Source organism: Vicia villosa, unplaced genomic scaffold (genome assembly GCF_029867415.1).
Source record: "Vicia villosa cultivar HV-30 ecotype Madison, WI unplaced genomic scaffold, Vvil1.0 ctg.000189F_1_1, whole genome shotgun sequence".
In the NCBI taxonomy this organism is placed as follows: Eukaryota; Viridiplantae; Streptophyta; class Magnoliopsida; order Fabales; family Fabaceae; genus Vicia; species Vicia villosa.
Window position 1 is genome coordinate 296,200 of NW_026705059.1, and position 14,463 is coordinate 310,662.

The 14,463-nt window shown below is 36.6% G+C and overlaps 1 protein-coding gene across 1 annotated transcript; it reads right to left on the reverse strand.

Annotated features, from left to right (window-relative positions):
* Nucleotides 1–944: 944 nt before the first annotated feature.
* LOC131625096 (1-aminocyclopropane-1-carboxylate oxidase homolog 1-like) lies at nt 945–2,610 on the reverse strand. Its single transcript, XM_058895992.1, has 3 exons — nt 2,552–2,610; nt 1,074–1,395; nt 945–1,001 (listed from the first exon to the last, which is right to left on the reverse strand). The coding sequence occupies exons 1-3, from the start codon at nt 2,608–2,610 to the stop codon at nt 945–947; spliced, it is 438 nt and encodes a 145-aa protein (XP_058751975.1).
* Between the last annotated feature and the right edge of the window lie 11,853 nt (nt 2,611–14,463).

Consider the following 14,463-nt stretch of genomic DNA (forward strand, 5'->3'; position numbering starts at 1 on the left):
TCTCACCGATATATTCCTAAAATAATACGTGTGATTTAAATTTTCCTTATTATTCATAATTACTAAAATATTTATATTCTTTTTTTAAATAAATCCAAATCATTGAATAAGAAAAAGGAAGAAACAAAAAGGATAGGGGCATAAAATTTAACACATCAAACATCTTACAAAAGGGATAGTTGAACATGTTAACCTTATCCTTCAAAAAACTTTAAAAAACACAAATAGAAAGTGAATTCCACATTCGTCCTCAATAAAAAATTACATTGACTAATATATCTACACATGCATTTCCCTCTTGAATCTAAAGAAATATATAGTGTATAAAGTGTTCTTCCATTTAACTAAAAGATGTCAAGGGATAATATTTATATTATAAAATGCATGAATGGTCAGCATTGAGTCTATTTCAAGTCAAAAATTTCTCCATTTCTTCATGTTATCATATTCAATAGCAAGCATAATAATTTAGCTTAAAAAGAGGTGTTAACTACAATTCTAGTAGAGAAAACTCATCGAGAATGTCCCTAGGTTATCCCTAAATATGTCACCATAAGTTGATATTTAAGGATTTCCTCTTGAAGCATCATCTTTGTTGCACTTAATTCAATTATGACTATGAAATCATTAATTAACTTGTATAATTATAGGTGCAAGAACATGTCGAGATTTGATATCATAATGTTTAATGATTTTAAAATTGTGAATTGATGAGTACATGTGTCCCTTGGAAGAAGTAAATGTCATATAGGCCAATTGCTTAACATGAAGAATGTCTCTATCAATGTCAATTTTACCATTTTAAAATCTGATGTCATTTCCTATGTGCCAAGTTTTCCAAGGAATTATTAAAATAAGAGTCATGATCAGATTCTGAATTTGAGATCTCCCACTTCTACCAAAAAGTTTGAATAATGTTTCATAACTTGATACAAACAAAATCATTAACAAACAGGGATGTAATACAAACAAAATATTAAGAACCTATCATTTGTTACAAGCTGCAGTAGGATAAAAATTATAATCATATACAATAATATAATTGAATTGTGAAGTACTAATAGAGAACTTGCCTGCAGAAGATCACCAATATTGACAACAAGAGCCTCAGGTATTGGAGGTACATCAATCCAGCTATCCTGATAAAGAATTTGAAGGCCACCAATATGATCTTGGAGAAGCACAGTGAGGAAACTACCATCAGAGAGTTTGGTGGTTCCCATAGTTAGTTCAGGTTCAGGACAGGCAGGATAGTAATGACCAAGTAACATAATCCACTTAGAACAATCCATATCTTTTAAATGGTTTGGATTCAATCCAAGAGCTTCCGATAGTAATTCAAAGAGTTTTGTTCGAAGTTTCTCTACATGTGCTCCATATTCTAGAACTATATCCCTACAAGAAGATGAAACGACCAAACCATAAATGCATGTCTCTAAACAGTAAAATGAATGGCCAATTTCGTTCTCAGAGTTTGAAATGTAGACAAAATGTCTCTAAGAAGATAAAACGTGTTGTATATATGGTGATATTTTTGTTAGCGTGCCCATTTTTGCTACTACTCGTATCTTCAATGGATCATAAGGTGGTCCTTAGTGTTGTAGGATGAAAAGGACACATCAATTGATTTTTACAGCTACTTACAGTATCATAGTATTATTTCAAATGTGATTAATAAGAATTAAGAACCAAGCTGATTTCAAATGTGAACTTCTTCATATTATTTTTCTTTGCATCCAAGTATTTTGGTTTGTAGGATTTGCATTGATGAAGGTCAAACTTGTGTGGATTTTGTTTTAAAGACACTATTTTCTATCATTCTGATGCTTTTATGAAGATATGTATATATTTTTTATAAGCAAATTCATTGAATGTCTTATAAGAGATACTCTACTCAATTACAACCAATTGATGGCAATTGGACCCATCTTCAACTGCTACTTCCAAAAATTACTCGAATAGGGTAAGAACCAGCAAAATAAACACGGACGATTATAAAAAAAAAATAAACGAGTATGGACATGGATACAAGTACCTTAGAGCTCACTATGTCCATACCCATAAAATATAAAGGTTTAAATAGTTTTTTGATCCATGTAAGTTAACGAGTTTTTGATTTTGGTTCCTGTGATTACTTTTTTTTTTTGTTGTCCAAGTCCCTTTATATCTCACTTTCTTGTTGGCGTTAATTATTCTCTACGGTTAAAATTTTGTTAAAAAAAGCTGACTTGACTAACAGCGCACACGTGAAAATGATTTATATTTGTTTTTTATTTAACAACATACATACGTCGCTATTTATTTATTTCCCACCAAAAATGCCTAAGTGTTCAGAAATTAGTTTTTGCTTTTAGTCCCTATAAGTTAGGGTTTTGTATATTGGAAGAAAAAAGATGCTCTAGCTGTGGGAGGGAGGAGACGAACGAACGAAGATGGAAAAATGCTCGATTTCATGACCAAGTAACGCAATCACCTCTGTGGAACACAATCACATATGTGGAACTGAATCTCATATGTGGTATCTATTTTCTTCCTTTTATCAATGAGTTACCTCTGGTCATTGTGTCTTCTTGAAACTTGCAAGTGATGGAGTTCAGTTTGATTTTTCATTACGGGGGTAAATTTTATCGGGACTGTATAGTATATTACACATGGGGGACACGAGCATGCAGTAGATATAGTTTTGGATAGGTGGAGCTTATTTGAAGCAACGAGTATTATGAAAGAGATAATTGAGCTTGAGCATTCAGAATATTGGTTATGGTGGTATAACAATGATGCTGATAGCTATAGTAGAACGGTTGGTGATAGTGATGCTGATAAGGTATATCAATATGCCATAGAAATGAAATTTTCAGTGTACATATATGTTGAGCATAAAGGTAAAGACAATGCACAAGAAACTGATGTAGGTGATGTTCAAGAAGATGATGTTTGTGGTGTTGAACAAGTTGAAGTAGGTAATGTGTTGGTGTTATACAAGATGAAGTAGGTAATGTTAGTGGTGTTGAACAAGATGAAGTAGGTAATGATGTTGGTGGTGTTGAACATGTTGACGTAGGTATGTTGGTGTTGAACAAGTTGAAGTATGTTTTTAATTTTTAGTTTATTTTTATCGTTATTTAACTTTCGTATTTTACTTTCAGCTTTGACAGCTTTCACGGAAACGATCATAACTAAAGTTTCAGGAATCCGATTGAGGCATTCTAATAATCTCCGGAAATCTAAGAAAGAGAGCTACGACTTTCGTGTTGGAGTCGAAGTCAGATTCGGAACCTATATTTTCCATATTTGCGTTGGAAGCTGCAACACTAGTTTATTTTCAGTTTTGGGTCGTTAGTAGTGGGCCTGGCTTTTGTAATTTGACCAAGTTGGGTCATAAACGGTTGTTGCTGATTCTTTCTAGGTACCTAGGTCTAGCCGCGGTACTATTCACGTTTTCTATTCACGAATTTTGGAGAGTTTGACAATTGTAATGGAGAACTAAACCTCAAGGATCAATTTACTATAATCAGATGCTGCTTTGAGGTTCTTTTATAATTTTCCATTAATCTGTTCCTTTGAATCCAATCTATAATTACAATTGCTTGCTTAATTTAATTGTTTTTATATGATAGAATTCTTTAATTTGATTGTTGTTTGTTCTTGAATCAATTTCATGATTAGTGTAGCTTTTGCATTATCGCGTTCGATCATATTGTGTTTGCTTAATTCACAATAGCTTTTAATCTGTTTTCTTTATCCGGAATTCAGGGACAAACTTCGTATAATTGCTATTGTGCTTGTCAGTAGTTTTTGTAGTCGAATAGGATCAGACCCGTTTAGGGAATTGGAATTTTATAGGGATCAATGATAAGTCGGAAGTTGATACAGTGGATTGATTCGTTTCAGCTTAATTAGATAATCACTTTTTCATAATAATATATTTTCTGCTTTTTTATAATTGAACACGAAACAACTCCCCCCCTTAATTTGAATTCCAGTCGGTTAGTAATAACTAAGAATCCTTGTGAGACGATATCCGAGTTGTCGTTACCGCTAAACTACGTTTTACAAAATACTCGTTTTTTATCCGTGCGCGACAGCAGATCAAATTGGCGCCGTTTCCGGAGATTCTTGTCGTTATTAACTTATATTAGAGTCATAGGTTTAGTGTTCTCGCGTTTAGGCCGTAGTTTCCTCACGATTTTGGCCAATCCGCGTTTAGAGTCGAAAAATGTAATTTTTGGAAAAATTGTGTTCGATTGTAAAACCTTTTTGCCCACTGGGAGCAAAAAAATCGTGCGATCAATACTCCTTTACTCTAAAAGAGTAAAGGAATTCGACCCCAAATCGCCAAATTCGTCATTTTTCTATTTTTAATTAATTTTTTTACTGTTTTTGCAGTTTAGAAAAAATCCAAAAAAAATTCCATATTTTTTATTTTGTCTAATTAGATGAAATTCTGTGTTTTTATATTTTTCTGAATTTAATTGAACCGTTTGTCTTCTTTCTATTTGCTTCTGCTTGTTTGGGTCATAGTTGATATTTATGTGTTTGTTGATAACATGGCTGAACAAAGAACTTTAAGGCAGTTGGCTGCCCCTGGTGTGAACTTATGCATTGAGTATCTTGATGTTGATGTACCTTTTGAATGGAAATCTGGTTTAATACATTTGTTGCCTAGGTTTAATGGTTTTGCAGGTGAGGATCCGCATAAGCATCTGAAGGAATTTCAGGTTGTGTGCTCTGCACCTTCCGAACCTTCACTAGAGGATATTGTCAAACAAATGGCTGCAAATAATCTCCAGTATCAACAACAAATAGATTCTACTCTTCAGAATTTGCAAACACAAATTGGACAACTTGCCACTTTGATGAATGCCATGCAGCAAGCTCAAGGATCAAACCAACAACCCTTGGAAGAGCAATCTATTTTTCAAATAGAGTTGCTTTCTGAAACTGTTGATGATACTTGTACTGATTTGTTTGCAGATGATTTTCCATCATTGTCTGGTTTTGATGATGTTTACTCTTGTGATGTTTGTACTGACACTAAAATTTGTTCCGTTTGTGCTGAAATTGAGGTTGCCTTGCAAAATGGTATTCTTACTGCAGATGAGGTTGCAAATGAAGTTGTTCATGTAGATGAAGCTCTCGACACCCCGGCTGCCCGAAACAAATCATTCATCGAACAACCACATTCCCAATAGCCGAAACCAATTCCTGAAAATTTGAAATACGCTTATTTAGAGAGTAATGAAAAACTCCCGGTTATAATTTCTTCTGACCTTGATTTTGATCAAGAAAATAAGCTTTTGCAGGTTTTAAAGAAGCATAAGAAGGCGATTGGATTGACATTGACCGACATTCCCGATATTATCTCGTTCATTATTTTACATAGGGTCTCAATTGAAGTGGAAGATGAAACAAAAGTAGTGAGACAGCCCTTCAATCTTTTGAGCTTTGATGTTGTGGAAAATAAGATCACATGCCCATTCAACACTTTTATTCATCGAAGATTCTTCTTTGATCCTGGAATAAAAGGCGAAGGCACTAATAAAAATTTCAAGTCTAGTGGACATTACCCAAAGTTACTCCATGAGATCCCCACTTTGGAAGAAGAAAATGTAGAATATATCTCTTTGGGGAAGGCTGCTTATGTGATCACATATCCTCCTTGACTACTCGGGTGTGTTCTTTCCTTTCTCTCACTCTTATTTTATATTTATGTTCTTTCATTGAGGACAATGTATGTCTTAAGTGTGGGGGAGAGAATCATTTATTTGTTTTGTTTTCTTTCAATTTTTTGTTTTATTTTTAGTTCTTAAAAAAAAACATCTTTGTGAAAGTTATAGGCTAATCTGAGGTTAGTTATGGAAAATTGGGAAAAGTTCATAAGATCGATACCGTCTTAACACTGTAAGTATCATGCATATGGAAGTTAATTTGAATTTTTATTGACATAACCTAGAATTCTCATCTTTTAATAACTCTTGAGTAGTTTATTTGAGCAGTCGGCACCATCTCACATGCACTCTACGCAAGGAAACCGATGAAAATAAGTGAGTGATCAAAGTTTTATCTGGAAAAAAAAGAAAAGAAAAGGGAATGCGCCTTCTAAGTTTGGTGACCTTCACCCGGTCACTCAACCCAATGGATGTAGAACCTTAAAAAATATTTGATAATAAGACTCGTTGTTAGTTGGTTCAGCGGTTTCTGGCGCTGAACTTGGTAGGGCGGATTACGGTCCGATGCCTCGCAACTACAATCGAGTAAGCAAAGGGTTATGCCACGTAAGTACCAGAACCCCATGCAAAAAGGATCAGAGTCACTAACCGGTCGCCTTGCTATGAGTGTGTGGAGATAACGGGCTTAATGTGATTGCGCTTGAATGAAAAAAGAGCAAAAAGAAAGATGAGTAAGTTAGGATTTGACATAATAACATGATTCGAATTGGTTTGTATATTTATGAGACAAGATTAGTGTTCCTACGATATCCTTAGTGTGCAAGATTAGTACCTATTAATGTAATCTTAGCCAAAGAGGAGTTTGTAGCCTAGAATGAGTAACTGATGATGCTATTATGTTTCTTTTGATTTTATTTTGCTCGGAGTGCAAAAGTTTAAGTGTGGGGGAATTTGATCAGTGCATTTTGATGCACGTTCCCTTATAGTTTTACTTAGGCATTTCTATCATTTGGTTTGTTTATTTTTGCATTTTACAATGTTTTTAATTTTCAGTTTATTTTTATCGTTATTTAATTTTCGTATTTTACTTTCAGCTTTGACAGCTTTCACGAAAACGATCATAACTGAAGTTTCAGGAATTCGATTGAGGCGTTCTAATAATCTCCGGAAATCTAAGAAAGAGAGCTACGACTTTCGTGTTGGAGTCGAAGTCAGATTCAGAACCTATATTTTCCAGATTTGCGTTGGAAGCTGCAACACTAGTTTATTTTCAGTTTTGGGTCTGTTGTGAATTCAATGCCAAGAACAAAGTATAATACAAGGGAAGAATAAAGGACAAGGAAGAAGAGGAACACAAGAATTGGTTATAACTGCTATTCTTTTACTTTCTCTTAAAACAAGATTACAAGAATAACAAATAACCTCTCTCACCCTAAATTAGGATTTGCAGCTTAGCAATGATGAGAGACTAGTATGCTATTTATAATAAAACCTAACATACTAACTAATGGGCTTTTTCAGCAGGGCCCATTACACAAGCCAACTTAATAAACAAGCTAACTTAACAAATTAGGTTTTAAACACTAAAACCTAATTTAACATGCTAACAACCCTAGCATCTTCGGCATCTGCATGCTAAAACCATCTTCGACTACAGCATGCACACTTCGACACCAGCATGTGAACAATCCTTCGACTTCATGCTTAACTCTGTCGAACTATCGAACCAAGAAGCTACCCTTCGACAATACTAGAGTTCGATCCAATATCTCACAGGGTCGTTAGTAGTGGGCCTGGCTTTTGTAATTTGACCAAGTTGGGTCATAAACGGTTTTTGCTGATTCTTTCTAGGTACCTAGGTCTAGCCACGGTACCTAGGTCTTGGTGATCATATCAGCAGCATTGTCTTCAGTCGAAACTTTCAGCACTTGGACTTTGTAATTCTGGACTCAGACACGCGATGTCTTACAGGATGTCACGACATCATTATCTGAATGTTTTCAAACAAATGAACAAAGAGTAAACAGTAAACCACACAGGAAAATTGTTAACCCAGTTCGGTGCAAACACACCTACATCTGGGGGCTACCAAGCCAGGGAGAAAGTCCACTATAAGTAATATTAATTCAAGGTAATACAACTCAATATTACGCCTTCCACTTAATATCTACCCAATGCAACTTCAATCTAACCAGCTAGACCAGAGCTCCTACTCACTCCCCCTCAATCACAGCAGTGATGAAAAACTAACAGACGCAAAGCAAAAGAAGACACTCTTCAAAACACACCTTGATCTTGCTTAAAAGCTTTGATCAAGAACAATAGTACTCTTGCTTAAAAGCTTTGAGTACTTTTTACAACTCAAAACAAAAACTCCTAGACCAAGACAATCATCATGATGATTGTTTGGCTTACAAGAAAACTACTACACAGACGAACAACACAACAAACTTCTGGACGGCAAACCCTAAAAAACATACATCCAGCAGCTTCTTCATTTGATATATATAACCTTGCAGCAGCTGGGCCTTGGATCCAATAATAATTTTAAACCTAATTAAAACCATTTCCATAAGGCAAAGATCCATCGCATAACGTTGTTCTGAAACAAAACAATATCCAAAGTTTCCAAAAGAGGCGCGCAAAGACTTAACAGATCAAATAACCAACGCGAACATAGTAAAACACAGCAGCTTCGGATGTCATGACATCGGTCTTGACATCAGTAAAAACCTGCACAAGAAAAGCTTCAAAACAATGCATGTCATGACACCGGTCTTGACATGATAAAGACACTATTTGTTTTACCAAAAAATACAGCCAATCAAAAACATCTACAAACTCCCCCTTTGGCGAATTTTTGGCTAAAACAATAATAGATGATACCATCAGAGAATAGAGTACACGCAACAGCCAATAGAAACAAGGATCCAAAAACAGAATAAATTCTGTTAGCCAACAACATCTTGCTCATAGTACATCCAAGGAACCAAACAGAATAACAGCAACCACACCAACAACCAAATCATCAACTATATCATCATCTATCACTTCTCCCCCTTTCTAGCCACAAAAGAAGCCAAACAACAGAATCATTCTCCATACTCATCTCCACATCATTGGAGCTACTAGTCCGAGCATCAGCATCCTCACCCTCCTCAGCCAACACTACCAACAGTATGATCATTACCACCATCAGCAGAGTATCCTTGACAGTCAAGAAGGAAATAGTGCTGATCCCACACCCAATTAATTGCTATAATCCTTCACAAAGACAAATGCCTAGTTTGCTTCTTAGATTTTCAAATTGATTTGCATCCAAGGCTTTTGTGAAAATATCAGCTAGTTGAAGATTTGTAGCAACATGTTCCAAGACAATTGTTTTATTTTCAACAAGATCTCTAATATAATGATGTCTAATATCAATGTGCTTGGTCCTGCTATGCTGAATAGGATTCTTTGAAATGTTAATGGCACTTAAATTGTCACAATATAATGTCATGACATCTTGTGTGACATTGTATTCTGATAACATCTGTTTCATCCAAACAAGCTGAGAGCAACTACTTCCTGCTGCAATGTATTCTGCCTCTGCAGTGGATAGAGACACACAATTTTGTTTCTTGCTGAACCATGAAATAAGATTATTACCCAAGAAGAAACATCCTCCTGAAGTACTCTTTCTGTCATCAGCACTTCCTGCCCAGTCTGCATCACAATATCCAGTGAGAATGGGTTCACACCCATGAGAGTAGAGCATTCCATATTCACAAGTACCATTCACATATTTCAGGATCCTCTTGACTTGATTGATATGGCTGGTTTTGGGTTCTGCTTGATACCTGGCACATACCCCAACAGCAAAGGCAATATCAGGTCTACTGGCTGTAAGATACAGCAGACTTCCTATCATGCTTCTGTATAAACTCTGATCAACACTGGTTCCCTTTTCATCTTTGGTCAGCTTCAAATGGGTAGGTGCTGGTGTCCTTTTGTGAGAAGCATTTTCCATCCCAAACTTTTTGACAATGTTTCTAGCATACTTGCTCTGAGAGAGAAAGATTGAGTCTTCCATCTGTTTGACTTGCAGCCCAAGAAAATAGGTTAATTCTCCAACTAGACTCATTTCAAATTCAGATTGCATCTGATCAACAAAATGTCTAGTCATCTTGTCTGACATCCCACCAAATACAATATCATCCACATAGATTTGAGCTATCAGAATCTTCCCTCCTTCATCTTTAACAAAAAGATTTTTATCTATCCCTCCTTTCCTGTATCCATTGCTAGTAAGAAACTCAGTTAGTCTCTCATACCAAGCTCTAGGGGCTTGTTTCAGACCGTAAAGAGCTTTTCTTAATTTGTATACATGATCCGGGTGGTTTGGATCTGCAAAACCTTTAGGTTGTTCTACATAGACTTCCTCATTCAAATATCCATTCAAGAAAGCACTCTTCACATCCATCTGGTATAGTTTGAATTTCAGAATACAAGCAATTCCTAACAATAGCCTAATTGACTCAAGTCTGGCAACAGGGGCAAAGGTTTCATCAAAGTCAATTCCTTCAACTTGGGTGTATCCTTGAGCAACTAGCCTTGCTTTGTTTCTGATAACAGTTCCCAGTTCATCTGACTTGTTCTTGTAAACCCATTTAGTTCCAATGACATTAGTACCTTTAGGTCTTGGTACCAGCTCCCATACTTCATTTCTTTCAAACTGGCCTAGTTCTTCCTGCATGGCATTAATCCAGAACTCATCTGTTAATGCTTCCTTGACATTTTTGGGTTCAATCTTTGATACAAAACAAGAGTTTGAGACAACTTCTCTTGACCTTGTAATAACTCCACTGTTGAGATCTCCTATAATAAGTTCTTTAGGATGATCTTTTTGAAGTCTTATAGAGGGACTCTTGTTAGGGGGTTCAGTCTCAGCTTCTGTGATAGTGGGACTGCAATCATCTTCTCTTGTAGATCCTTCTGCTGTAAGATCCCAGAATGTTCCGACATCTTCTGTGACATCTGCTTGATTGTGAACATCATCAACCACAACATTTATGGATTCCATTATTGTTTTGGTTCTTGAGTTGAATACTCTATAGGCTCTGCTGTTTGTAGAGTAGCCCAGAAAGATTCCTTCATCACTCTTGGGATCCATCTTCCTCCTGTGATCTCTATCAGCAAGAATGTAACACTTACTACCAAACACATGGAAGTATTTGACAGTGGGTTTTCTTCCCTTCCAGATCTCATATAGGGTGGTAGAGGTTCCTTTTCTTAAGGTGACTCTATTATGGACATAACAAGCAGTATTCATGGCTTCAGCCCAGAAGTAGATAGGAAGATTCTTAGCATGGATCACAACTCTTGCTGATTCTTGAATAGTTCTATTCTTTCTTTCAACAACCCCATTTTGCTGTGGAGTAATAGGGGAAGAGAATTCATGATGTATTCCTTCAGAGGAGCAGAATTCAGCAAACTTTTGATTCTCAAATTCCTTTCCATGATCACTTCTAATTCTTACAACACCATTTTCTTTTTCTCTTTGAATTCTTTGACATAGGTCCTTGAAAACATCAAACACATCTGACTTTTCTCTAATAAAGTTTACCCAAGTGTACCTGGAGTAGTCATCCACAACCACATAAGCATATTTCTTTCCTCCAAGACTTTCTATTTGCATTGGTCCCATCAAGTCCATATGTAGAAGTTCAAGAACTCTGGATGTAGTCAGGTGTGTTACCTTTGGATGTGACATCCTGGTTTGTTTACCTACCTGACATTCACCACATATTTTTCCTTCATCAATTTGTAGCTTAGGAATTCCTCTTACAGCTTCCAGAGAAATAATTCTTTTCATACCTCTTAGATGAAGGTGACCAAGTTTTTGGTGCCACAGCTTTGCTTCTTCTTCTTTAGAACAAACAGTAGAGTAGCTGGATTCATGAGACACCCACAAGTAGCAGTTATCTTTGGATCTGACACCCCTCATTACTACTTCCTTTTCTTTATTTGTAACCACACACTCAGCTTTGGTGAAGTTGACTTGGTATCCTTGGTCACATAGTTGACTGATGCTTATGAGGTTAGCTGTCAGGCCCTTGACCAACAAAACACCTTCTAAATTTGGCACTCCTGAACAGTCTAATTTCCCAACTCCTTTGATTTCTCCTTTAGCTCCATCACCAAAGGTTACATAGCTAGTGGAATGACTCTTGATATCAACAAGCAGATTCTTGAGTCCAGTCATGTGTCTGGAACATCCACTATCAAAATACCAGTCTTCTTTGGCTGAAACTCTAAGAGATGTATGGGCTATTAAGGCCATATTTTTAGGTTTCCATTGTTGCTTCTGGATGGGCATGATCTGCTTAGGTTTGTAAGAAGGAGCTTGATCTGGATATCCATGTAGTCTGAAGCAAAAAGGCTTAATGTGCCCAAATCTTCCACAGTAATGACATCTCCATCTTTGAAACTTTCTCTTCATTTCACCTTTCTCGTGATGTTGAGTCACATGTTTTGACATCGGCTTCAACATCTCAGCTTCAGGTTTAGTTCTGCTACTATCTTGGACATATTTCTTTGCACCAACAAAACCTATACCAGACATATCTCTTGAACTTTTTCCAACCTGCAAGATCTCCTCCAACATATCCGTGCCACTGTTCAACATTTTTACTGATTTTGACATCTGATCAAGTTTGGATTGTAACAGGATAGTTTCACCATTCAGTTCAGATATAGTTTCATTAAGCTCTTTGTTATCAGCCTCCAGCTGCGCTATGTATTTCTTCTGCTTTTCACCTTGTTGACACACTTCTGCACATTTGATACACAGCTTTCTGTAGGAACCTGCCAGTTCTTCAAAGGTTAGCTCGTCTTTCCTAGAATCTTCATTAGAATTGCAAATTCCAGTAAGGGCTGTGACATGTTTGGCTGATTCTTCTTCAAAATCACTCTCAGAATCTTCATCAGACCAGGAGACTGACAATCCTTTCTTTTGTTTCTTGAGATAAGTAGGGCATTCAGCTCTAATATGTCCATACCCTTCACATCCATGACATTGAATCCCTTTGTTGTGGTTGTACTTTTCTTCTGGTTTAACTCCTCTGCCAGAGTCATAAGATCTACTGATGTCAGATGAGATGTTCTTGACATTAGGTCTTGGCTTCTGATCCATTCTTCTTATAATTTTGTTGAATTGTTTGCCAAGCATAGCTATAGATTCAGATAGATTCTCTTCTCCACTTTCCTCAACTTCCTCTCGAGAGTTGGACACAAAGGCTATGCTTTTGTTCTTCTTTTCAGAATTTTCATTGATTCCCATCTCAAAGGTTTGAAGAGATCCAATTAACTCCTCTACCTTCATACTGCTGATGTCCTGTGCCTCTTCTATAGCTGTAACTTTCATATCAAATCTCTTAGGTAGGGATCTAAGAATTTTCCTCACCAACTTTTCATCAGACATTTTTTCTCCCAAAGCTCCTGAGGTATTAGCAATATCGAGTAAATTCATATGAAAATCCTTAATACTTTCATCATCCCTCATCCTTAGATTTTCAAATTTTGTAGTTAGCAGTTGAAGTCTTGACATCTTCACTTTGGAGGTGCCCTCATGAGTAGTCTTTAGGATATCCCAGACATCTTTGGCTAGTTCACACTGGTGCACCAGTCTGAATATATTTTTGTCAATTCCATTGAATAAAGCATTTAGAGCTTTAGAGTTGCCAAGCGCCAATGCCTCTTCATCTTTGTCCCACTCTTCCTCTGGTTTAAGAGTTTTGTTGCCATCTTTATCAGTAATAACAGGATGTTCCCATCCTTTGTTCACAGCTCTCCATGCTTTGCTATTCACAGATTTCAGAAAAGCCACCATGAGAGGTTTCCAATAATCATAATTAGAGCCATCCAAAATGGGTGGTCTCATTATAAATCCACCACCTTCTTTGTCCATCGAACCAGAAAAAACCTTCCCTAGATCTCACCCAGTGAAAACAGGCAGGGTGCCTGCTCTGATGCCAATTGTAATTCTGGACTCAGACACGCGATGTCTTACAGGATGTCACGACATCATTATCTGAATGTTTTCAAACAAATGAACAAAGAGTAAACAGTAAACCACACAGGAAAATTGTTAACCCAGTTCGGTGCAAACACACCTACATCTGGGGGCTACCAAGCCAGGGAGGAAGTCCACTATAAGTAATATTAATTCAAGGTAATACAACTCAATATTACGCCTTCCACTTAATATCTACCCAATGCAACTTCAATCTAAACAGCTAGACCAGAGCTCCTACTCACTCCCCCTCAATCACAGCAGTGATGAAAAACTAACAGACGCAAAGCAAAAGAAGACACTCTTCAAAACACACCTTGATCTTGCTTAAAAGCTTTGATCAAGAACAATAGTACTCTTGCTTAAAAGCTTTGAGTACTTTTTACAACTCAAAACAAAAACTCCTAGACCAAGACAATCATCATGATGATTGTTTGGCTTACAAGAAAACTACTACACAGACGAACAACACAACAAACTTCTGGACGGCAAACCCTAAAAAACATACATCCAGCAGCTTCTTCATTTGATATATATAACCTTGCAGCAGCTGGGCCTTGGATCCAATAATAATTTTAAACCTAATTAAAACCATTTCCATAAGGCAAAGATCCATCGCATAACGTTGTTCTGAAACAAAACAATATCCAAAGTTTCCAAAAGAGGCGCGCAAAGACTTAACAGATCAAATAACCAACGCGAACATAGTAAAACACAGCAGCTTCGGATGTCATGACA

What these genes read in the sequence shown, in the direction of transcription:
- LOC131625096 (XM_058895992.1), bottom strand. Translation starts at nt 2,610, where the DNA reads ATGAAAAATCAAACTGAACTCCATCACTTGCAAGTTTCAAGAAGACAC. An exon ending in AGAAGACACAATGACCAGAG is followed by an intron (nt 1,396 to 2,551) that starts GTAACTCATTGA and finishes ATCTTCTTGTAG; the next exon opens with GGATATAGTTCTAGAATATG. An exon ending in ATATTGGTGATCTTCTGCAG is followed by an intron (nt 1,002 to 1,073) that starts GCAAGTTCTCTA and finishes ATCCTACTGCAG; the next exon opens with CTTGTAACAAATGATAGGTT.